Below are 26,095 nucleotides of genomic sequence, written 5' to 3'. Positions count from 1 at the left end.
AGAGTTCACCAAATGATGGCATGACTTGAACATTGCATTTTTTCAAATGTATCTTCTCAACCATTAAAGAGGAATGACATATCCATTGTGGAAACTTGCTAGATCCATACTTTGTGATTTTCAACTCGGTTAAGTAATCATGAGGTTTAAGGCCTGTAAGAACATCTTTAGCAGCCGAGTCACTCCTTGATTGCGTCCACTTTAGTTCTATGCTCTTGAGGAATGACTTGTTACATAACATAGCTGTTTTAGCTTCCTCCATATCTTTGATGTTTTCCAAATTTTGAATGCAGATCGACCCTTGAAGATTGTTCATATTGTTCAGTTCTTTAACTGTATAACCTTCTATGTCATGTACAGAAAATAAAGGCAGGTCTGAAGGGCAGAAAGACTTCCAATGTTAGATGGTACACCTACACGCATCAAATCGCGTCTTTCCCAATCTAGAGACAACAAGTTTGTCAATTCATGAAAACCACTCGGCAAGTAGGAGAGAGATTTTGTATCTTTGAGCTTAAGGTATTGTAGGGTGGGAAGTTCAACGAGTGTTTCAGGTAGCTTTTTAAGAGAGGTATAGGAAACATCCAAGTACCGAAGGCGTTTCAATTTTTTTATGGAATCAGGTAGCTCAACAATATCAGTTTTACTTAAGACCAATACTCGAAGACGAGTTAGAGATTTGAAAAGCTCGGGTGGGATAGCACCAATCAATTTTCTATTACGTAACGACAAAAAAGTCCTTAGGTGCTTTAGTTTCTTAAGTTTTGCCCATATGGTCATAGAATCAATGTTGTCACATACACGGACAAATGACGAGTATCAGAATCCAAAGAGCGTAAAGTAGACAAACCTTCATCAATCCGTTGGCACGTCCATGAAGCAGCTATATGAGCAAATTTATGGTTGAACTCATGCAGCTTATACACTGGTTTCCCATTGTCAGTAGCTTCATGTGTAATTTGAAGAATAGACTTGTTTCGTAACTCATTCAAGTACATGTTGCTATTTTGTAAGGCGATTGATATGCAACGATCCTGCTCAATAAAGCCTTCTGCCACCCAGAGTTGGACCAATTCATCAACATCATAGCAATAATTCTGAGGGAAGAGAGAAAAGTAAGCAAAGCACTGCTTCAAATGTGGCCCCAAGCTAAGATATCCTGACCTCAAAGCTGGTAAAATCTCAGCTTTAAACACCGTTGAAACCCACAATGGTTGATTGATCATAGTCACGAGTTCATCAAAATCGCAATGAGCAAGCTTAACCCCGAGAATTCTAGCAACATAAGGTAATCCTTCACATTGTTTTGCTAGGCCATCGGCAGAATGTATCAAGGATGGCTCAAGCTCAGGTAATGGTTTGATGTGGAATTGCGCTCTTTCTATAAGGACCTTCTTACACTCCTCATCAGATAAGAAACTGAGGTGATGTGCCTTTGTCTTAGTAGCCTCTGGAACTCCTGCGTTGACAGTGGTGACAAGGATTTTGATATATGTGTATTGCCTGCCACCAATCTCTTTGGATGTAATGTATGACCAAAACTTATCCCAGTCATATGATTTAACATCCAACAAGTTGTCAAAGAGGATCAACAAGCTTCTATGACTGCTGCCAGCAACCAAGTTATTCTCGAGTTCAATGACAACTCTGTTAAATTTGAAGTCACCGCATGTGTCCATTGATAATCTTATAAGATCAAACTGTTCAGAAATTTCTGTCTGCTCAAGAATAGTCAGAGCAAGTGCAGTCTTTCCAAGTCCATCCATACCCACAATACAAACTCCCTTATAGTTTGAAGAGCATGAAATTAACTCCTCAATTATTTCCTTCTTGTCACATTCCCTTCCAATCAAGTTTGGTACGACCTCATTCAGACTGCAGTTACCATTAGATTCCTTGTTGCTGCCTTCGGGTAAGAGTTTTATAAGGCGCTTCAATTGCTCTAGTATATCATCAATCTCTTTCTGAAGGTTGCTAATACGATATGGCTTTCCCCAGCTTGTTGGAGATGTTCGGATGACATTAAGCACTGGTTTCTTGTTGGAACCTATGTTCTTGTGCATGATCTTGAGCGCCAAGTCTTCTGTAAGATCCCCTGCCTTGTAGCAGAGTCTGGCTAAAGTGTCAACCAAATTTTGTAGGACAATTTTGGTGTTAACATGGATATCCAACATGGAAGCGTCCAAATTACTAAGTATTTCTTGTGCTTCAGTGACAGTAGCTTCGAGCTTAATCATCGCCTCATCAGCACTAGCAATCTTCTTGAGCTCAACAAGAATGATATGTGCCATTCCTTCAAATGCAATAGAAAGCAAAGCTGATGCAAAACCAGATTGAAATGCAGCTTCCATAGCAGATGGATGATGATGCATAAATCCCTTCTTGGATGGCTCCTTCATAAGATGAAACAAAACAAATATAAATGTGAATAATAAACCATAGACAGAAATTTATCAACACAAATACAGACATACGTTACACACGAAGTAATAAGGCATGTCAAACAGGGTGTTTGAGTTGTATTCAAGTTCAGTCTGTTCAGGTATAGGTCATTATTGATTGATACTAACACTTCATGAAAATATGAAATCATCTCAATGGTATACATAGCTGCAAACTTTTTTATTACACATGAACTTCGGAATATATTTGTACAACTTCTTTTATTGATCATTAACGTGCAAATAAGGCAAGTGTAAGACCTAATACATTCTTTGAGTTTAAATTGTATGTTCTTTTTGCTTAATATTTTTTCTAATACGGACCATGTTTTAATTTGTTACATAGAAGATAGACCTGTTTACTAAAATGAAATAATAAGTTTCTTTGCTTTATTTCCCTGTACTTTTATATTAATCCTTATGTTAGTTGATTATTATTCATTCTTGGAATTTAGCCTTTTAAGTTATTGGGGTGCACAGTGAGCAACCAATAATTGAGTCATAAAGTTGGGGCTTTATTACTCCATTTGATACAAATTACATGACTCATTTTTCTTTTTCTACATTTAATCATAAACAATTGCCTTTTAAAATTTCAGATATCCAAAAAATCTGTAAAAAAATGGATCTAAATGGATATCTAGCCTTCTTTTTCTACTTTTGGATACTTCAGATCATATACCAGTTTTTTGGATCAAATTTTAGGCTAATAAAAAAAATACTGTATTAGATTTTCAACATTTGGATCGGATATTCAGTTCAACCAGCCCTATTTCTAAATATCACAAGTCCTGTTTTTGGTTGGACTCATTTTTTATATTTACGTATTTTAATCTCAATATTCTAAGACAAAATACCACACCATTATATAGGCATATAGTATCCTTAAATGTTTTAAAGTCAATTTAATAACATAGATTGAACTCATCTAAATAATCCAAAAAAAAACACACACACACACACACACACACATATATATATATATATAGATATAGATATATATTATGAGAAAAACACACATTCATACTAATGAAAATGTACTAGCAAGGAAAGAGATATTTACTTGAAGAGGTATGAGGAAGATATAATGTCAAATACCAGAAAAAACTGCAGGAATGTCAGTGACCCTGTACATGACATTGAAGCGGCATGAGGAAGATATAATGTTATAAGAATAGAAAGCTGAAAAATACTAGAATGTGGAGCTAAATTATACAAAGAACAGAAAATAAAGGAGAAAATTCAATGAATTGATGCATTCAAATGGTATGAAAAACCATCAATATCCATTAACTTACCAGGAAGTAGACACCGTAGAATGATAATTGATGTAAGATGAATGTCGGTTAGATTTTTTAGAATTAGAATATTTGTATAAAGTAAAAGGAAAAGTATTGGAGTCAAAAAAGTAAAAGTAAAAGGAAAGGAGTCAAAAGACAATTGAAAGTAAGAGAATATTGACAACTAAAAGGAATTTAAAGTTACTTGCATTTTTTCCTTTTGAAAAAAAAAAAGTTACTTTCATATTTGAAACGTTTAATTTATTGACACTACATATATAAGTACATTTTTTAAAAGATAAGGAGGATCCTAATCACCTCAATCCTCACGATTTGTTTGCTCCGGTCTTCTACGAGCCACATACTTGGAAGTACAACTATACAAGGGTATGGTAAGGGAATCCCTACCACTAAGTACCTTTGTAGGATTCGAAACCTTGAACCTCTCTAAGATCTAAGGTAAGAGTGACCGGTAATTTTGACACTACATGACCAAATTATTTAGTAACTTTAGAAAATTGTCATGCGTAAAATGTTTTCAAATAAAAATGAAATAAAATTTAACTATTACAATTTATATTTTACGTCCATCTTAATCTAACTGTCACTCTTTCTTTCATGATATGAAACAACAAATACTCGTATATTTTACCACATCTCTCTTCATAATATCAAAAGTTAAGAGTCTCACACCCACTTTAATTTCAATTATTAATAATCCTACAACATTTCCAGTCACAGCTACTAATAAAAATAAGGTAAAGTCAGGCTGACAATATCATTGAACAAGGAAGAAAGAGTTGAGTACAATTGGAGAGGCGAAACTACTCTTAAGATCAGTACATTCTGAATCTGGGATACTTGGCCCAGATTGCAATAGGAACAACCCCTATGAACGCACAAGAGTAGTAAGAAATTAATTGCTTCTTGTTTGATTAATGGTTCCCACTTCTCTGATTCGAGTGCAACATTGACATGTATATTCCCCTTGACTTGCATTGACTCGACCTTTTCTAAAACATCTTCTTGCTCCCAAGACTTGACATGATCCTTGACTTGCATTGACTTAGCCTTTCTATAACATCTCCCTGCTTTTGAGACTTGACATCAATATGTAAATTCCCCTTGACTAGCATTGACTCAAGACTCAACCTTTCTAAAGCATCTTCCTGCTTCCAAGATTTGATATCTATTTCTCCATTGACTTGCATAGACTGGACCTCTAAAACACCTTTCCTGCTTCCAAGACATGACATTCAGATTCTACTTGACTCGGCCTTTCTAAAATGGCTTCCTGCTTCCAAGACTTGACTAATTCCCGTTGGTCTGAAACCAAATTCTTAATCACATCCCCCCCCCCCCCCCCCCCCCCCCCCCCAACACACCGAAACAAACACATACATCAACTATTTGCTTATCCAGAACACCCAGATGAGATTTTTATTTTGGTGATTTAATCACTGCCACCACCATATTATCAAAACAATAAAAGTCCTCAAACATCAGATATTGAAAGGAAACATTCTTAGTCAACTACTCAACTGACACATTGAAAGGAAACATTCTTGAGTCAGATTGCAAGGTTGTGATGGATCGTTTGTCACGAGGAGCCACATTTTCTGCTGACATTGACAAAGTGCTAGATGACATTCTCTTTAATTGTTCTAATTTTCATTTTGTTAAGTGGTCTCATGTTAAGCTTGAAGGCAATTTTGTCACTCATGCTCTTGCTAGGCTTGTTCCGTATGGAGTTGAACAAATTTGGGAAAATCATTGTCCCCAAGAGGTTGCTCCTTACGTGTTGATGGACTCTTTGATTTCTTCTTAATGAATGCCTAGCTTGGTTTGTTTCAAAAAAAAAAAAAAAAACTACTCAACTGACACCTAGTACAGCAAGAAACAGACATGAGAATGCAGACCGCTAGACGTGAAATTGCATGCACTTGTTGAGTCACCATTGCTGGAAATCAAGGCAAGGAAAAAGGAATAGGGCTCTCTGTAAGGACAGACTTGAGTTTGATAGCTTCTCTAACAGCTAGCAGATCACATCCAGGAGCTTTCGAGTAGTCAGTTTGGAAAGATTCTAGACAAGAGAGTCAAAACTGAAAATTTCATAGAAATAGTGAATCATTAGTTTCATACTGCAGAAACATAGTAACTACAGAAGTACATTAAATCCAACAAACAGATCAAGCCTAATTTTAAGAAATTTCACCCGCAAACTGGGAGGGTATGTGCATGATAGGCTACATTACACAAAAAATTTACAAAAATTAATAGCTATGTATTAGTTTTCACATTTTCCTATAAGACAAGAGACCAGAGCTCAAGAACTAAAATATACTCTGCATGACATGCCTGAAGTTTGGCTCTGTGGGTGCCTCTTAGAAAGATATTGCTGATCATTTATAAGTGTGGTTAGTAACTGAGACTTTTAGTGTCCAGCAATCAGTCAATTAACTTGAATGTACTTGAGTTATTAGGAGTAGTTGAAATGCCAGAAGTTATGACTCTTCATTGCATCACAATAATGTAGAAGGCATCCCTCACCCCTATATAAAGTACTCATGTACATATCAAAATAATATAAGAAATCTTTTTTCTTTTCTACATACACTATACAGTTTGCACTAACAACTGTTTCATTTGTATTTCCCTCATGATAAGTTAAAACATTACACATTTACACACCCCCATCTGTTATTTGTTATCTTCCTTAAAGTAAATAAGATATATAAACTACTTCAAGGATGGCAAAGATGGAGATACTGTTTAGCTCCCTTGCCCAGTACCCGGGTTTGAGCCCGTTAAGGACCATTATCCTTCCACAAGATAAAAATACTATGGGGAGCAATGCTTGTCTAAAAAACTAACAATATCATTAAATTTAATGCCAATTCAGTACATAATGATGGTAGGGAAAGGAACACTGACATGAAACTGTACCCCAAAAGGCCAAAACTTATATGGGGTGGAACAAAAGTTTCTCCAGGCATTGGCATCTTCTTTACCAACTTTACTGGTAATTAATTTTCTTATTGCTATTCATTACCACCTACCTTAGTTTCACAGACAATTGCAACACTTTGACTAGCACACTTGTCAATACACAACTGACCAAAAATATCTATTAATAAAACAACATGTAATAAAAAAATTGATATTATAAAAACATACAATTAAGTTTATTCATAGCGCTTGCTTTCAATAAATTAGTTGGTTAAAACATTTTTTTTAAAAAAATAAATAAATAAGTTGTAATTGGTTGGGATACTTGGAAAACAGCTATACAACTCTGATATAAGTAACTAGATAAAACTATACCTCTCTAAATACGAGATCAGCAATATCTGAATCTTCAGAGTAATCAAAGTCGTCTGAAAGTGAATCTGTGAAAAAACATCTCCATTAATTATATTCAATAAGAAAAATGTTCATAATAATGATTAGTGAAATATATGTACATTCAACATTAATATACCTAGGGGTGTTAACGAGCCAAGCTTGCTCGTAAACTACTCGAGACTCGGTTTGACATGGTTAGTATAAATGGTTTGAGTGAGCTCGATACGAGCTCGGATCGAGATCTTAACGAGCCACGCCTGAGCCAACCTTGGCTCGGCTCTGAAGCTCGTGACCAAGCTCAAGCTTTTTTTTTTGGTAATAAATAAATTATTAGCATCAACTTTTCTTCATATTTAAGGCTCAAGGAGTAAAATTAAACTTCATAACTCTAGTGCTCTCACCAAGTTTTAGAGCTTTTGTTGATCATTTTTGTTATAATATTAATAATAATAAATTAATAACAATAACAATAATAGAGGAAAGAAATAGTCCCACGTTGAGAGATAGAAGCAAGAGATAGAATATGAAAGCTATAAAAACAAACTCTAATTGTCTGAGAAACAATGACTATGACTATGACTATGACTATGACTATGTTTTCAAAAAAAAATAAAAAGAAACAATGACTATGAGCACCATTTAAGCCCTTTTTAAATGGGCCAAATACTAAAGTCCCTAACCCTTGAGTCTTGAGCCAAGCCAAGTCGGGCTCTTAGGAGTCCCGACCCTTAAGGAGTATCGAGCTCGAGCCGAGCCCTAATTTTTAGCTAGCTTGAGCTAACGAGCTCGGTCTCGGCTCGGCTCGGTTCGCTAACACCCCTAGATAAACCTAAGAAACCTACTATTGCAGGTCCAACAAAAATCTCAAAGGGATCAAAATAAATATGCATTCAGCATAGATATACCTAGCCTAAGTAACCTAACTATTGAAGGTTCAACAAAAATATGCACAACAAAGACATTATATCCAACTATCCAGTGAGTGACAATTTATTGAATCAAATTGGAGGTGGAATCTCTTACTAAGAAATCATGCTAGATATTAAAAATCTAGTTTTCTATGTGGAAGCTTACTTATCCTTGGCCCAAAATAGCGTTGGAAAACTAAAGAAGAAAATCAATCTTTCACCTTAACACTTATTATCTATTCTACTCCGTCCGACCGACTATCCGTCCCAAAGTAATGTTTCTAATTTGACTTTTAATGGTCAAAATTTTTAAACTTTGACTATAAATTCTCATTAAATTTTACGTTATAGCTTTATGAGAATTACTTTCATAAAATAAATGTATGAAGCAATTTATATTTGGATGTTGACCCAGCCTTGCTATAGTGCCATGCCATCCTTTAGATGAGAATGCATTTATCTCTACTTAGTTGATACATATACATATAGCCTTTAATTGGGTATATTTATGTTGGACAACTCATATGTGTATCAGTGTATATATGTATACAAATTAAAAATTATTTACTTTTTGTTAAAACTCTCCTAAGTCAATAAGATTAAATTGAAATTTGACAATTGATCAAAACTACAGTTAAGAAAATCAATAATCCAAGTACTTAATAAATGAGTAAAATGGTACAAAACGTACCTGTTGTCCTGCCATCATCTTCAGAGCAATCATCTTGATGCGAGTGAATGTCTTTTAAATCAATCCATATATTTGGCACATGTTCTATCTTGTCCCAGTCTTTACCATCCTTTGAGCACTTCAGTTTTAACAACGGACATTCGTTTATAATTAAATCCTCTATCAAACCCGGTAGTTTTTGTTTAGTCAGATATTGCAGTGATTTGCAGCGACTTATCTCCAAATGTTTTAAAGAATCAATTAATGGAAGAAAAGGAAGTTCAGCTAACTTTGGGCAATGCTTGATGATGAGCTTCAAAAGACGTGGAAAGTCGTATGTTTTTACGTCTTCCCACGCTTCCAGAGTTGACATGCCATCAATTACCAATGTCTCTAATGACCAAAATGCAGGATAACTTATCTGTCCACGAAAACAGCAATCAATTTTTCTCACTCCATTCATTTGGGTGATTTCAAGATACTTCAGGTTGGGCAACTCCCCAAGTGATGTATTGAGTTCAATATTTTCACATTTAATGAGGGTTATACTAACAAGGTTCTTTAAATCCTCGTCAGCCATCCAATGGGGTAATCGAGAGAGAGGGTAGCATAATAACTGCAACTCTTCTAAGCATACATTTGGGATAAACTCATCGATACATGTTAACGAATCCTGTTGAATCTCCATCTTCTTATCTTGAAATATATTCCATCTTAGCTGCAGTTTAGATATGCACTTTTTTCTGTGCAAAGCAGCAACCTTGACATCATCTTCATGACATAGATTTTCCAAACCAGAGATGCAAATACTTCCAGAGAGATTATTCAAATACATAAGGTCTCTAATGTTATGACCACGGTTATTATCGATGATGAAGGCAGATAGGGTGCGAAGCTCAGTAAGGGCTCCTATTCCCTGAGGCATAGAGGTTAATTGGCCAAGAACATCGAAATCTAAATGGCGAAGGCTGACCAGGTCTTTCATACCTTTCGGAAGCTCAAAAAGGTGATTGCATTCCTTAAGTTTCAAAGTTTGTAGCTCACGAAGATGACCTATAGATTCAGGCAACCCTTCAATTGGTGTAAGTGAACAATCAAGGTAACGCAGTTTAGTCAGATTACCTATAGAAATTGGCAACTCGGTGATATAACTTCTGCTTAAATCCAGTGCTCTTAGCAATTTGATGACAAGAAAAAAGGTTGATGGTATTTGTTTGAGAGAAGAGCCATAATTGGGGATGAATAGAAGTGTCCTTAAGTCATGAAATTTCCTCAATGCCTTAAAAGTTGTTTGATCAAATTCATCATACGCCAAAGAAACATGCCAAGACTGCATAGATCCATCAAAAGAATTGCTGTCCTTGATCATAGTATAAAGATCCTTAGTGGAAGTCGACACTTTATTTAACATGTTCTTAATAGTTCCAACATTGATAATGTATGTCATCTTCCCAGTCAAATTGTGAGTTCTTGAGGCCGATATTAATTTTCTTTTTTCAAAAAGGTCAATACAACAATTTCCAACATCTTCCATCTGTGTTGTTTGTCCTTTGCGCCTTCCCATATGCTGAAACACAACATCTTTCAACCGTGCATCCTCTAAGAACCCTCCTGCCATCCATAATTGAATAAGTGTCTCTCTCTCAATTTCGTGATTGTGTGGAAAGAGACAACATGTAAGCATGGGTTCATGAAGAATTCTGCGTGCTTCTCTAACTTTGGCTCGAATCTTGATTTTTGCTATTAGAACCAAAGCCAGAATGTCCAATTTGCTATACATCTTTGGCTGAAATACAGTGTCTAATGTGCCTACAAAAAAGTTGCCCATATATTTATATAATAATTTTTAATTCCAAATTATTTTGCTTAGCTATGGAGATGTCTTGACCACCATTTCTTTTGTCTTTGTTAAGTGCAATATGAGCATACAAATACCAAAAAAATTAACCTCATTAACGACGCAACTATGAAAAAGGTCCCCTTACTCAAAACCCTAAAGCAAAGGACAAAGATTTCTTGTGTAAAACCTATTGGATCATCACTTATTAATCAAATAATATTATTATTTAAGAAAATAAAATAAAAACAAAAAATAAAAAAAATCCTTGTCTTACTTTAGTCCAACAAGCAGATTTATTATAAGTTTAAATAACACTATATTTATAGCATGATTTTTGTCACAAAACAAACACTAAATATTGTAGCTATCTCGTCATGAACTAAAGCGATTTTATCTTAATTGATTCCACCAAATTTGAAGCATGATGTTCCAAACACATTCTAACAAAGCTCGAAATTCTAATCAATGTTATCAAATTTGGTTCTTCTACAATCTAACACTTGATGCTACTCCTATGTCAATTAATCTAACTATTGACAATTTTACTAAGACTTACATGCATTTAACAATTATAAAAAATAAGAAATCACAAAAAATTATTTGTCAATATTCAAACAATAATAATTGAAGACATACAACATAGTGAGTAAAACAAAGTACAACACATTTGATTTTTAGAAAGAAGAGAAAAATTAATTCAATTATATGTTATATATAGAAGTCAATGAAAAAAGAGCATATTTTGGTGTGATTGGAGCCTAGACAAAAATCTAACAACCTACTAGATTGAGCAACGTCAAAAATCACCCCTAAAAGAGTATTTTATTAAAGATACACCTTAAACTAGCAAAAGTCAAGAGCAACAAGTCATTTCCCAGATTGTGGTTTGTGAAATTGCAAAACAAGAGCGATAATTGTTTTAGGTGTTTGACTCTTTTAATATTTCCTCATGTGGGCTTATCTAGTACACATTTCTTGTAATCTTGTTCAGCAAATGTGAAAGTTCGTGCTCGTATTCAACAACATTCACTGAATGATAGGTTATACATGCCAATCAACTTGATTCTTCAAAATAATTTTAGGATACTACAATAATTGTAAAATATGTGATTTGTGAATCAAGAAGCATTGAAATCAAGATTTGGATTAAATTAGAAGCTTACCTTTAGAACATTCAGCTACGAAATTTGCATTGTCCTTTGGCAAGAAAAATTCCTTTTGAACACCGGATGACGATGATTGAGGTCCAAAAATTGAACTAAGTTCTGTAGACAAATGATCTTTCTGGTAAATACAAGGGGAAAAGAACATGTTAAAGCCAGCAAATGAGAATTCAAGTCAGGTGAAAATGATGTATGATGATGGCAATGGTCAAAATATGTAGGGTAAATACAAACACAAACACACACACGCGCGAGCACACACACGCACGCGCACACACACACGCGCGCACACACACACACTGACACACACAAATTAACAAAAAATCAATAAATAAACAAGAGTGTCTTAAAATTCAACCTCAATCCAAAAAACGCCTCTATAAAAAGGAAGGGCAAAGAACAAATAATCAAAGAAACTAGATAGGTAGAATATATGGGCTTAGGACAATCTAAAGTAGGGAAGAGAAATATGTTCCAGGTTGAACCCGTGAATAATAATATCCAGAGTTCCAAACACAAGTACATCAGGTTAAATAAACGAGGTTTGGTTGATTGGAATAGGAGCAAATCAACACAGGGGAATAGGAGCAAATCAACATAGGGTTTAGGTTTTAAACACATTTCAGCAAAGTGCATGCGTTAAAACACTTCAACTCAAACTTGATATTGGCCTATCCCGACCCAATTACTAGCCATATTGGCACTTGTGCCACATTCTGAGCTTGGGGAAACTATCTAGGAGAAAACACAAATCTTTGTTTTGCGAGATCTGAAGAAGACGGATTGCAAAGTAAAGAACCTTTGCCTTAATTATGATAAATATGACAACCTTTGCCTTTATTCAATAATGATATGAACCAGTAATAGGTATAATTAATGATATGATGTTAAGAGGAACAGGAAGTAGTAGCTAACAAAATCTACAAATGAGTACCTTTTTTATTTCATTTTGCTCTAATGTTTAAACACATTGGATTTCTTCTCTAGTTTAAAAGTCATTAAGGGTGTTTGGTTAGGAGGATTTTGGGGCAAAAAAAAATTAGGGGTGTTTGGATTTGATCCAAAAAAAGAGGTTTGACTATCTCAAACTTCTAATGTGAGTGCTTAGTTGAGACTTGAGAGAGGATTGAAAGAGTTTTGAATCCAAAAGCTAATTTAGAAAAAGCTAGTAATAGAAGGTTTTTTAGTGAGAAGTTTGTGGTAGTTGGGAAATGACTCTTTAATCCTAAAGTTAGTCAAATCAACTGCAATTAAGTTAGCTCAAGCTTATGCATAATAATAAAACATGCATATCTCCTAATTAGTCATTCTACACAATAAAGTAGCTAACAACCGAGTTATTTACCAAACACTTTTTTTTTAAGAAGCAGCTAGTCAAATTAGCTCATACAAATAGCTGACACCTAACCTCTCATTGCCACAGAGGGCCATTATATGTCTCTGCTTTCTAAGGTCACACATATGGTGTCAAATAAGTAAAATATATATAACAAATTGAAGGCAGCTTACTAGATAAGATGTATCCGAGGACGTTGATCCATAAGGTCTTTGGACATAGCTCGGCACCACAGAAAGCCGAAAACGAGTAGGGGCATGACGATGAGGTGTTACAGGTTTTACCATAGTTACCGGTTCATAGGAAAGAGGCGGATGATGAAATTTGCAGGACATCCCAAACTTGCACTTCCCTGTTGCAATGTAGTACTTACACTCTTGCTCCCCCTGAGAAGTTAACAAACATGAGGGCTCCACAAAAACCTTTGCTTGACTCAACAACTTCCAGAAAAATAATACAGATTAAGTTTTTTGCTACAAAAAGAAAAGGGCACACACACCGGACGTAAGGGGTACCCTTGTTTGTAGGGTGCAAATGGCTTGGGATGATGGTATTTACAGGATGTGCCATATTTGCAAATCCCAGTCTTCATATAATACTGCAAATGTTTCACAGCCCACAGAAGAATATAAATATAAAATACAGAGTAATAAGCGCTTCAAAGAAAACAGTGCAAGGAAAAATTAGAAAGTAATTTGCAGGTACAATATAACCATTCACTGCCACTTAATTATAAAACTTGAATAATGTAGTACCTCACATATTGGCTGATCAGATCTGACTGGTAAATCTTCTCCATTGACATGCTTATTTCCCTGAGCAATCAACAAGTTCCGGGTCATTGATACTACTAAATTTCAATTATCATATATTTTATAACAATGAAAAATTGAAAATAAAGTGAAAGTAGTTGACCAATCTTTAACCGAAATTACATTACTAAAAATTTAAGGAGAACATCCATCATGTACCTAGGTACACCTAAAGCTAGGTTTACCTAATTTGACTAACTTTGTCTGGTCATTTATCATTTTAACTCATCTAGTAAAAACTAACTTAACTGCGAAACCCAAACCTAACCAAATTATCAAACAGGTTGGAAATCTCAACCTGAAACAAACCTATTTATTGAGTAAGCTATTCAATGATTTCATTCATCTTCTCCTCTCTTCTATTGATTATCAAATCCATTCATTAACAAACTAAACAAACAAATTCACTTAAAAGTATGCATAAATGCATTATAACCTCGATATTTCTTAAATTTTAATTATTTTCACAATTGCTAATATAATTTTTTTGGACATTAAAAAGCAAACAAGCTAAAGGTGTTAGTCATGTACTTGTGTCAACCCATATATTACAATCAGTTGAAAAATCTCATCCCTCACCCGCTATTCTCAAAATTAATAATTCCTATCTGGGTCAATTTTTTGGTGTTTCTCAGCCACAAGGGCATATGATGAGAATCGATCCAAAAGAGCTATCCCTCACTCTCCTATCTGGGTCAACTTTGCTCAACTCTATTTATGAGAGTGTGAACTTACAGTACATAATTTATTTTGCAAATTTATCTGAACTTACATTAAAAGAAAGCATCTTTACCCATTGCTCATATGGAACTATGGAAGATTCAAATTCAAATGAGTAAAGATAATCAAACAATCAACCTCTACATACATCGGGTACAACATAAACTTTGTTATGAATTAAGGTAATCAAAACACATTGCAAAATTCAAAATAACATCTAAACCAAAACTTAATACAATTATATACTAAAATAAACAAATAATTGTTGAATGCAGTAGCAATTTACCAGTGAAGTAGAAGGAAGATGAGGATGATTGAAACGACAACGATCGCCAAACCCACAACTCCCATTCCTCAAATAGTACAAGCAATCGGGCTCACCGGGCCTCTCCGGGTAAACAGAACCCGCCGGATGATTAAAACGACAACGACCGCCATAACTGCAGTAGCCGGTCCTCAAGTAATGGTTGCAATCGGGCTCACCGGGCCTCTCCGGGTATAATTGACCCTCACCCTCTAATACAAACTTCAATTTTGGTTCTACCATTGTTCTTTGTTACTAAACCCGAACCCAAACCCAGATGAAGATGGATGAAACAAAGAGGATCGGCATATTTTCCGGGCCTCGGATTATGCATGCAATCGGGCTGACCACCGGGCCTGTATTGAAATTTGAGAGCTTAATATGCTGGAATTGGAAAATGCCATGCTTGAGCCTTTTTCTTTCTACCAAAAGCTAAATCTAAGGCAAGCAAGAGTATCCACTGAGAATACATACATGTAAAGCAACCGGTCAAAACTTTACCTTTTACTCCGTAGTAGTTACTAGTTAGTACAACGAAGCTTTTTTAGCAACGGAGTTAAGATAACAAAACGGCTCTATTTTAAAAAAAAAAAGAAATAGATTCAATAGAATACTAGGTTAACCCCGTGCAAGTTTAAAATAAGAATTAAATTATACACATTTGACACATATTGAAAAAAAATAACTACTTTAGAGTTCGTTTGGCATTGCTACGGTTTTCTGTTTTTTGGTTTTTTGTTTTTTAAAAGTATATGATATATGTTCCAAAATGAATCAAAAATTATTTAAATTAATTAAAAACATGATTATTTTGAAAACTGACAACAGAAAAGTGGAAACACCTTTTTCTTGTTTCCTGTTTTTGGTTTTTGGTTTTCAAAAAAACAGAAAACTGAAAACCAAAAATGATGCCAAACAAGCCCTTAGTTTTCCTAACTAATTTCTAATTAAATATGAACACACAAATTTCAAAAGTGCATAATTTTATTTTTAATTAGGAAATTTCAATTAAATTTAATTATTAACTATTGTTAATATCTCGTAAATAAATAGCATAATATGGGTAGAAAACACAAATTTAAAAATTTAAAAATTCAAATAGAATATAATTTGCAAAGCAAGGTTAAATAGGATAGCTTAAAAAGGGAAAAAAAAAAATATGACATCATCCTTGCATTTTAGAGGGAAAAAATTAAATAAAAAAGTGACACGTAGACAGTAATGACATCAGCAGTTGATATTTTAGTATATAATAGATTAGTACAACTTTTAATTAAAATAAAAAATTATTGTATTAAAAGAAGTGTAAATATAGTATCAAATACACTTTCTGTAATATTTACGCAGTAAAAAATAAATGTAATGGTACTCTACAAGTAGTAGTACCTATTACAGTGTACCAAAATGTGGTTTTTACTATATTTTTTCTCTCGTTCCACGTGAATGAAATTATGACGTCTCTCTTCCTTTTTAACAAAATGCTTAACAAATACTCCATCTGTTTTTAAATATTTGCTTTATTTTTTTTGGACAAGTATGCCGATACTAATCTTTGTATCTTTAATTATCAATAACTATAAACTAACAATTGAAAACTATTAATTTATTCATTGAAACAATTCCAACAAATATCTACAAAACTACTCCCTCCGTTTTTTAAATACCTGCTCCACTTTCCTTTTTTGTCCGTTTTTAAATACTTGTTTTATTTCCTTATTTGGAAAACTTTTACAATATTTAATTTATTTCTCTCACCTATTGGACCCACCATTAATCATATTTTATGACGGAGTACTCCGTAATTTCATGTTTTCTCTTTTCCAATTCTCTCCACTACTTTTGCTTTTTACAACTTTTTATTCTTCCACTTATTCCACTACCTCCATATTTTATTACTTTTTCTAATTTCTCCTAAAACTCCACACATTGAGAAATGGCGCGCATGGAGAAATGGAACAAGTATTTAAAAACGAAGGGAGTATATTTTTTTTCTTATGTATAAATCACAGACATTAGTCAAAGTAGCACAAATAAATAGTGTAAAAATTTGAAACGGAGGGAGTATTTAGCTTAGGCTATGGGCTTCACATTTATATTGACTTTCCTAATACAAAAGCAATTATGTCACTTCTTTTTTCCTTTTTTTTTTTTTTTTTTTTGGATAAAATAATTAAGTCACTTCTATTTTATTTAATCTTCTGCTTTGCGATGGAGATACTTTTCCAGATTTATAAATTTCATATCAACCTCATAATCAATCCACATTAGCTGCATCTCCTGAGTGAATTACTGAATTCCTCCAAACATGTACTAGATAGATGTTCATCCCAAACAAGTGAATAATTGGTCTTAATTAGATAAAGTATTATTTAATTGCAACAACTCCAGTGAACTTGTTTAGGCGCTCTAGTAACAATGAGCAGAAATTTTAGGAAATAATACGAGTGTATGTCTTACTCTAGCAAAAGAATGTCATGAGGATTACCTTCTAGGAAGGACAATATCATGCACCCTAACAATATTTGTTACAACATAACTAAATACGCAGTGAAACTCCAACATAAGATAAATTTATATAGTATGTCCACCAGAATACTTATTCAATTGCTGCAAAGTTTCCCTAAATCAAAGAAATAATGCACATATTTAGCCAATGTCCAATGTATGGCTCTTCTGTCCAATGCCTTAGGAGCTTCAGCTATATATTTGTAAAAGGGAGGCTCGGTTGACTTGGAAAGTTTTGACAACGAACAAAGACATGCTATATGGCCTGAGACTTTTCAATCAACAGAAATAATAATTTTCATCAGTTGCGAGCTAGTACAATGAAGGACGCAAATCAAGCTAGCTACTACATACCATTGCACATTTATTTCTTGGGACACAAAGAAAACAGGAAATTGACTAGTTAGCACAAATTGTTTACTGAATATTTATGGACATTCAGATTGCAACTCAACTAATTATATTCTCAAATTTCATTACATATTCAATGATGACAAAAAATTCTCAAAAGTAAAGCACTTTACTCACACTTTGATAGCTTGAGTATGTATAAAACATCTAAACCTCCTCATGCTTTATATGTATGAAACTGAAGGTTGTCTAAATTCAACTCAACATATTTATACTACACTGCCAAGACGATGATCAATCACACATCAAAAAATAACTGAATAACACAAAACACAAGGATATGCCTCACAGTATTTTTAGAGTTTAAAATCCATTTTAGCAACCTTAACTTGGCAGTAGGCACGCAACTGAAGAACTGATAAAGCCGTTAATGCTGGCTGCTCCTAAGAAAAATCATAGAACAGTCTAAGCCAAGCAAACCAACAAACTAAATTGATATGTAAATACTATCTTCTTACTTCATTAGGCACACAACTACTAAATTGGGGGACTAATAGCTTCTTGTTTAAATATAAATCATTTAACAATCGTGCCACAACTTTTTATATACTTACAGGGCAGCATATACCTTATACTAAGTTTTTAATATGAAGTATTCAAAAACAATCTTGGCAGGGTCAGACCCCCGCCAGCTCAAACCAAGATCCACCCCTAAGCCCAGCTAACAGCTCAACAGACAAACTCAGGTGATAATCCAGGATCGATCAACTTAATTAGGCAATTAATGTATTTAATATTATTTAAGTCCAAACTCGGACAAAAAAAAAAAAATGAGCTGACCATGACTAATATCGAATCATTAATCAATTTCAATCATCAACACAATATACACATGAACGATAAATAAAATAAGATGCACTCAATGTAACATTGTCTTACTTTTCTGTAAAACATTTCATAGACGATTATATAGAAAATAAGAAAGAAAGCAATATACCTGCTTTTTGTGTAATTACTCTGCTTCTCCTGCAAAGTAAGAGAAACATGAAGTTAAGACCAACATTATCCTAAAGTACATTTTAACTAATAAGAATCAATTTTGAAATTAAAAATAATAACCTGTGTGCTAATCCCTCAAAATGAGTCGGCTAAATGCTCCAATGTTGTCCTTGACAAGTTGATATCCCTGAAACAATTTGCTTTAGTAAGACTAGGCTGAAGTTTGGTCATTTAGTTCAACAAAAAAAGTAAAGGTTGATGATATGTAGCAACATTTATATTTTTTACACAAGTAATATTGCAACTAGAATAATACCAACCTGGTAAACAATGTTTTGATGTGGCCGAGTAGGCGGTGTTGGGACATTATTGGCACCCGATGTTGGGATCCTTGCGTAATCAATCTCTACATATGGAATACAATCTACCTTCTCCCAATCTTCACATTCGATAGCACATCGATCTTTGAGTAAATTACTCTCTCTTATCTTGAGTGACTCGAGAGAAGGAGGTAGCTCTGGCAATGATCTCATTTTTGGGCAACGTTCAATCTTTAATTCAACTAATGAAGTAAGATTCTTGAGTGAAGGCAAGTTGGGGAACTTAGGACAATTCTCAATTTTGAGAATTCGAAGGCGAGGCATGTCATTTACTTCCAATCCTGTCCATTCCCCGAGTTGTACCAACTTCTTGAATGTCAGTGATTCCAATGATGGAAAATAGATGTCCCTAGTAACACTGGATGTTCCACAAAAGCGGCGATCCACAGCTGTTACACTGGCAAATTCTTCAATGACAAGAGTCTTAAGAGTTTGAAGCTCACCAAGTGCTGGCAAGATCTTACATGATGGACATTTCATCAAGTGTATCTTTTGAAGGCTTCGCGATGGATCACAAATCCATTCCGGAAACAACTCGCCACTGTAGTTTATTATATGCAACTCTCTCAGACAAACATGAGGTTCTAGGCCTGCGAGTACATCATGGGCAATAGTTGCATCCACCAATCTCATCCATTGCAATACTATCTTTTCTAGCAACGACTTGTTGCAAAGCATTGCCTCCTTTGCCATAGCTCGATTTTGGACATATTCAAGATATCGGATGCAAATTGACCCTTTAAGGCAATTCATATTCTTCAACTCTGAAATATAGTATCCTTCAAGACTGTCACCCACAATGAACAGAGGGAGGGTCTGAAGGCTACGTAGGTTTCCAATGTGGGATGGTAAATGAAGCCGAATTATGTCACTTAATTCCCAATCAAGACACAACATGTTAGTCAGATTTTGAAATTGTTGTGGCAAATGGAAAAGTTGTACAGTGTTTGTGAGATTGAGGAATTGTAAGTTGGTAAGTTCACAGAGTGTTTTAGGTAATTTGTTTATGGGAGTAAAAGAAATATCAAGGTTTCTTAGACGCTTCAACTTTTTTATGGAGTCTGGAAGCTCTGTAATGTCGGTTTTTTTCAATTTCAGTACACGAAGGCGCACTAGTGCCTTAAAAAGCTGGCGAGGCACAGGACCAATCCTTCTATCATTGAGAGAAAGAAAAGTCCTCAAACGTTTGAATTTCTCAAGTTGAGTCCATTTATCAAGTCGAATATCGCCACACAACAAAGACAAGTGACGAACATCTTCAATGTTTGAGGAATCACTTATAGATGACACCCCTTGTTCAAGCCGCAAACATGTCTTTGAAGCATCAAATTGAGAGAATATGTGGCTGAATTTGTGCAACTCATATTTTGGCTTTTCGGTGTGGTTTACATTCTCCAAATGTCGAAGTATTGACATGCCTTGTAAATCACTGAAATACTCTTTGCCTTCGCCCTGCTGAAGTATCCCTTCTGCTACCAAAAGGTGAATCAAATCATCCATATTGAAGGGGTATTTATGAGGAAAGATTGAGAGAAAGGCGAGACACACCATCAATCGAGGTTTCATAGTATGATAGCTCAACCTCAAGATAGAAATAATCTCCCTTTTAACATCAGACATATCTTGCAAGTCCTTATTCAATCTGTTTACCGCCCAATCATTCATGTTATCTTGAGCTAACACCATCCCAAGAATTCTAGCAAGCACTGGCAAGCCTTCACACTTTATTGCTAGGATGCCGGCAATATGTGACAAATGCGAATCAGGCAAATTTTCATTGAGCAAGAGCGCCTTTTTCACAATGATCTGTTTGCAATTTTCGTCTGACAAACACTTCAAGTAGTATGCAGTTGTGCGAGTTATTCTTGAAACTTCCGGATTGAAAGTGGTGATGAGGAACTTAATCTCTTTGTAAGCCAATTGACCTTTGATGAGAGCCCAAAAGTCGTTCCACTTAGGGACTTCTAAACTTCGCAAATTGTCAAAAAAGATCAACAGCCTTTGATTTTGTTGTTGGAGGACCCCGTTGTTGCCAATAATTGACTTTAGTTGGTGAGTTGCTTCTTTGAAATCACAGCATCCCTCCATCGAAGCAACTCGAATGCAGCAAAATCGCTCCGACATTCTTCTGTCAAGCAAGATGGCTTCAGCGAGCATTGTCTTTCCAAGTCCATCCATACCTAGTATGCATACTCCATGATCAGAATCATCATCTGTAATCAACCTTTGGATGACATCCGCGATATCTTTTTCCCTTCCAATCAAAGGCACTAACAGCTCCGTATCAATATTATCATGATCACCATTATTAGCTTCAGCAGGATCTGTAAGTTCAACGATGGACTTCACTTCCTCAATAGTTTTTTTAAGTTTTCTTTGTAGCTCCTCAATGTCATTTGCCCAAGTACTAACCATGGATTTAAGCCTTGATGAAAGAGATGATTTCCGAGTGAAATCTGGTACATCTTCAATCAAATCCTCTGCATCTAAGAATAGAATCGCCATGGTGTCAAGGCGATCCTGCAACCTAAGTCGAAAAGTGTCATTATCCAACTGGAATGTGTTTACGCTGTTCAACAGGTCCTGTGCCAATATGGCCGTAGTATCTAGCGATTTCACTGCTTCCTCACCCTTTTGGAACTTTTTGTATTCATCTTTAATGATACCAATCAATTTGATTAAGTTCGTAAGTAAACTTGAAGCAAAGGCAGATTGAAATGCAGCTTCCATAGTAGCTGATATTGAAGATATGATGGTCCACAATCCTTTCTCTGTTTCCTGGAGTGAAATTGAAGTTCAGTTTGTTGAGGCCATGAACAAACCCAGGTGTGAGTGAAAGTATTCACATTGAAAGAGTATAAAAGTATAAACTTAACATACAAAATACTCCTATTTATGTTAAAATTAAATTAATTTTACTAAATTTAAATTAATTATGATGATCAATTGAACTTAGGTATGACAGGGTAATGCTTAAATTTGGGAGAATAACTAGCATATCTATGATACAAGATTAAGCTATTAGTTCATTCTTTAAAATCAAAGAATATGCGAATTAATTGACACAATAGTAAATTTATATGGAAAATAGTATCGAAAATGTAGATGTACCTGGAATGATCGAACTTTGGTGGGAGGCTAGGAGAGTAGGAGGTGTGAAGATATTAGATAATGGAAAGTCGGATCTGGAGGAAAGAGCTTGAACCCAACTCGTAGTCTCATACCTTATCGTTTTCAACTCTAAGGGATTTTTTCATTTCTGACTTTTTACTTCCTCCACTTTCAATGTTCTCCTCCATCAATATATTCACATGGATGTAAAATTAATTAGTTATTAAACGAGCTAAAGTAGTAAAAGTAGTCCTAAAGTCCTAAGAGAATTTTAAAGGAAAAGGTTGACTAGTGACTTAGTGAGAATGTGAGGTGTAACATACTTATCTCCGTTTATTTTAGATTTTTTTTTTTTTTTTTTTTTTTTTTTTTTTTGATTCAAATGAAGATGCTTACATCCAAGAAAAAGAAAAAACAACGAAATTAAAAAAAAAAAAAAAAAACACAAGCACACAGCCAACCAAACTCCAAGGAAAAAAAAAAAAAAGCTAAAACACTACTACAGAGGAATGAGGCGAGGCATGGCAACACCCCTAATGTCCTCCTCTAAAATACGACTAAGCTCTATCGAAACATTGTCGTTGAAATATTCTAATTGAGAGTCTAGCACGACTCCGCGGTTGGCCAACCAATCTGCCGCTCTATTGCCTTCTCGGAATATATGTGCTACTGTTACTTGCCAACAATCACCATTAATTAGCTTCAAGCATTGCTGCAAATCGTGAATATTCTACCATAAGCTACTTTTCCCTTGTGAATAGCTTGAACACAGGCCAAATTGTCGAGCTGAATTTCAATTTTATCAATCTGCAAACTTTTAGTAATCTCTAGTCCTCTGACCAACGCAAGGACCTCTGCTCTGAAGGCTGTACTATATCCAAATTTAGCAGCAAAAGAAGACACCAAGTTACCTGCATAGTCCCTTATAATCCCACCCCCACCAGCTGGACCAGGACAACCCTTGGAAGCCCCATAACAGTTGAGAACATACCATCCGTAAGGGGGTGCGTGCCATGTAATATTTGCTGGCACCTTGTATTTCTTCTCGTTACTCAGATTATCCAAAGCATCCCAAATTGCTCGTCTTGCCTCGTCATATCTGACTTGGAGGAAAGCACCAAAGTCAATCGGGAATTCATCTCTTCTATTGTGGACAAAGAAATTTCTCCACCTCCATATCCACCATATTTCCACTCCAAAGAAAGTACGCCACGATTATTTACCCTCTACCCCATCCTCTTTTACATTCTCTGTAATCCACTCCTTGATATTTCCTCGAAAAAACTTGTGAGCTATCGATTCATCTACTACTTTTCTCCATATCATACGAGCTGCTGCACATTCTCGCAGAATGTGTAGAGTGCTTTCCTCGGCAGCTCCACATATGTAACATTGGGGGCTGTCTGTCATTTTTCTCTTGAAAATATTGAGATTGCCTAAAACTCGGTCATGGCAAGCTAACCACAGAAAAGCTCTTATACGTTGCTGCACAGGCGCATTCCAAACACTCTCCCAACAGTCATCATCCAAAACATCAGTGTGATGTTGCATGATTCGGATAGCAGACTTAATTGTGAATTTACCTTTTTCGCCATCTTTCCAATATACAAGATCACCAATTGAGGGGTCTGGTCGGACTTCATAACTCTGAATTTTCTTCAGCAAATTTTGATCAAAAAATGGCGCAAAGATGTTCCATCTCCAAACACTATCTTCTTCCCACATCTCTCCTACAGTCGAGCCCAATAGCTCCATTGGTACAGGTTGAGTAGCTAGATTGCTCAGTGGTTCATCAGTGGCCCAAATATGATCCCAGAACAGCGTTTTCTCACCATTCCCCACTGCAACCTTTAATCTTGCATTTAGTATCTTTGCGTTTTCTGTTATCCCACTCCAGACATTCGACATACCTACTTTAGGTTCGAACATATCCACATCGCAACGCCCCTTGCAATATTTAGCTCTCAACACCCTTGACCACAGTGCATTTGGTTCCGAGAGCATTCTCCATCCTAGCTTAGTAAGGAAAGCCGCATTTGCCTGCTTGGCTGAAAAAATACCAACTCCCCCTTTTTCTGTTGGTCATTGCAGGACCTCCCAAGAGAGTAAATGGATTTTTCTTTTATCCTCATCTCCACCCCAAATAAATCTTTGAGTTTTCCTATCCAATTCCTCACAAATCGATCTAGGAATCTTAGCCAACTGCATTGAATAAAGAGCCATATATTGTCGAAAGAGTAGATTTTGCAAGGGTTAATCTTCCGGCTAGTGAAATATATTTAGACTTCCAACCCGAAAGTCTTTTGTCAATTTTCTCACATAGATGATTAAAGGTCTCCTTTGTCACCCGACTTGTAAGGGTCGGCATGCCAAGATAAGTGCCAAGATCCGAGGTTGCCTGCATTTGAAGCGCTTCACTAATCTGGCTTTGGGATTGGTCATCAACATTAGCCGAAAAATAAACCCTGGATTTCGCAAGGCTAACTTTTTGGCCTGAGGCTCGGCAAAAGCGTTCCAAACAACTGCGCATATTGTCTGCTTGATCGACTGAGGCTTCAGCAGACAAAATGATGTCGTCGAAAAAAATAAATTCGAAAGGGCAGGACCATCACGACTAGCATAAATAGGTTTCCATTTATTGGTAATAATGGATTCCTCGATCACTTGATAAAATCTCTCCATACACATTACAAACAAGTAAGGTGAGAGGGGATCACCTTGGCGGACTCCTCAACTAGGTTTGAAGCTTCTAGAGGGTTCACCATTCCAAAGAACTTGCAGTGAAGCAGACTTGATGCACTCCATAATAACCTCAATCATCAAAATAGGGATGTTCATTTGTACCAACGTGTCTCTAATGAACGACCATCGCAATCTATCATAAGCCTTCTCAAAATCGATTTTGACAGCCATGTAACCCTTTTTCCCTTGCTTTCTTCTCATCGTATGTAACACTTCTTGCACAATCGCAATGTTATCTGTGATTTGACGCCCTGGAACAAAACTTGCTTGAGTGTTTGAAATTAAGTGTGGTAGGACAGGTTTGAGACGATTAACTATCACCTTTGTGACCACTTTATAAGCAACATTACAAAGCCCTATACGTCGAAATTGTGAGGCAAGCTCTGGATTTTTGACCTTCGGGATTAAGGTAATGAGTGTATCATTAAGATGCTCCGGAATTCCTTTCCCTTATAAAATAGGCATAATTGTTTTGTATACTGAGCTTGCAACTATGTCCCAATTTTTTTGGTAGAAGAGGGCTTGGAATCCATCAGGACCTGAGGCTTTGAGAGCACCCATCTCTTTAATCACAGATTCAATCTCGACAGTGGCGTATGGCTTCACCAATGAACTCCAGTCTTGCGGGGAAAGCTCGAGAAATATATCTTGGGGAACATCGAGCCTAGCTGGTCCCTCTTCTTCAGTAAAAAGGTTCGAAAAAAACTTGACAATATGCTCTTGAATCTCTAGTTTGTCCTTGATCCATTGGTCATTATCATTCTTAATCGAGCCAATTTTATTCTTCCATCTTCGTACAATAGTGCTCACGTGGAAAAAAGTGGTGTTTCGATCTCCATTTTTCAGCCAATCAATCCGGGACTTTTGATACCAGATTATCTCCTCACGATCAAGGACTTCGTCAAGTTCTTTCCTCAATCTAGCCTTTAACTTGATAAGCCCTCGATCAGATTTTTCCGCCAACTTTTTTTGAACTCCTGCAATTCTGGCGAGCAAGGTTCTTTTTTGCTTAAAAACGTTGCCAAAAACATCACGGTTCCAGCATCGGAGTTCATTGGACAGCTTCGACAGAGAGGTCATAAGTGTACCATTGTTATCCCATTTTTCCGCAATAAAATCCTTGAAATTCTCATGTGTCATCCACGTTGCTTGAAAGCGAAAGGGGCGATGTAAGGATTGTAATGGGAT

The 26,095-nt window shown here is 35.6% G+C and overlaps 3 protein-coding genes across 4 annotated transcripts; all 3 read right to left on the bottom strand.

The window, feature by feature from the left end:
- Positions 1–752: 752 nt before the first annotated feature.
- LOC145631154 (putative disease resistance RPP13-like protein 1) lies at positions 753–3,563 on the bottom strand. Its single transcript, XM_081683250.1, has 2 exons — positions 3,540–3,563; positions 753–2,393 (listed from the first exon to the last, which is right to left on the bottom strand). The coding sequence occupies exon 2, from the start codon at positions 2,370–2,372 to the stop codon at positions 777–779; it is 1,596 nt and encodes a 531-aa protein (XP_081539376.1). The 5' UTR covers positions 2,373–2,393; positions 3,540–3,563; the 3' UTR covers positions 753–776.
- A 1,550-nt stretch (positions 3,564–5,113) lies between these two features.
- LOC145631153 (putative disease resistance protein RGA3) lies at positions 5,114–15,267 on the bottom strand. Its single transcript, XM_081683249.1, has 8 exons — positions 14,802–15,267; positions 13,739–13,798; positions 13,483–13,581; positions 13,157–13,369; positions 11,648–11,768; positions 8,666–10,453; positions 7,046–7,110; positions 5,114–5,823 (listed from the first exon to the last, which is right to left on the bottom strand). The coding sequence occupies exons 1-8, from the start codon at positions 15,060–15,062 to the stop codon at positions 5,818–5,820; spliced, it is 2,613 nt and encodes an 870-aa protein (XP_081539375.1). The 5' UTR covers positions 15,063–15,267; the 3' UTR covers positions 5,114–5,817.
- A 1,888-nt stretch (positions 15,268–17,155) lies between these two features.
- Positions 17,156–22,340, bottom strand: LOC145632357 (putative disease resistance protein At3g14460). Of its 2 annotated transcripts, none has more exons than XM_081684712.1 (5): positions 22,166–22,340; positions 18,995–21,832; positions 18,795–18,861; positions 18,673–18,701; positions 17,156–17,595 (listed from the first exon to the last, which is right to left on the bottom strand). In XM_081684712.1, exons 2-3 carry the CDS (start codon positions 21,782–21,784, stop codon positions 18,802–18,804), a joined length of 2,850 nt encoding a protein of 949 aa, XP_081540838.1. In that variant the 5' UTR covers positions 21,785–21,832; positions 22,166–22,340; the 3' UTR covers positions 17,156–17,595; positions 18,673–18,701; positions 18,795–18,801. The 2 variants fall into 2 exon arrangements, with proteins under 2 accessions (XP_081540838.1, XP_081540839.1); XM_081684713.1 differs by having other exon boundaries at positions 17,156–17,589.
- Positions 22,341–26,095: the final 3,755 nt, after the last annotated feature.

The sequence above is a fragment of the Chenopodium album genome, chromosome 5 (assembly GCF_948465745.1).
Source record: "Chenopodium album chromosome 5, dcCheAlbu1.1, whole genome shotgun sequence".
Classification (NCBI taxonomy): domain Eukaryota; kingdom Viridiplantae; phylum Streptophyta; class Magnoliopsida; order Caryophyllales; family Amaranthaceae; genus Chenopodium; species Chenopodium album.
This window is presented reverse-complemented; position numbering and strand designations above follow the sequence as displayed.

What these genes read in the sequence shown, in the direction of transcription:
- LOC145632357 (XM_081684712.1), bottom strand. Translation starts at nt 21,784, where the DNA reads ATGGAAGCTGCATTTCAATCTGCCTTTGCTTCAAGTTTACTTACGAAC. An exon ending in ATCAAAACATTGTTTACCAG is followed by an intron (nt 18,862 to 18,994) that starts GTTGGTATTATT and finishes AAATTGTTTCAG; the next exon opens with GGATATCAACTTGTCAAGGA.
- LOC145631153 (XM_081683249.1), bottom strand. Translation starts at nt 15,062, where the DNA reads ATGGTAGAACCAAAATTGAAGTTTGTATTAGAGGGTGAGGGTCAATTA. An exon ending in CTGATCAGCCAATATGTGAG is followed by an intron (nt 13,582 to 13,738) that starts GTACTACATTAT and finishes AAACATTTGCAG; the next exon opens with TATTATATGAAGACTGGGAT. An exon ending in CGTAGCTGAATGTTCTAAAG is followed by an intron (nt 10,454 to 11,647) that starts GTAAGCTTCTAA and finishes ACTTTTTTGTAG; the next exon opens with GCACATTAGACACTGTATTT.
- LOC145631154 (XM_081683250.1), bottom strand. Translation starts at nt 2,372, where the DNA reads ATGCATCATCATCCATCTGCTATGGAAGCTGCATTTCAATCTGGTTTT.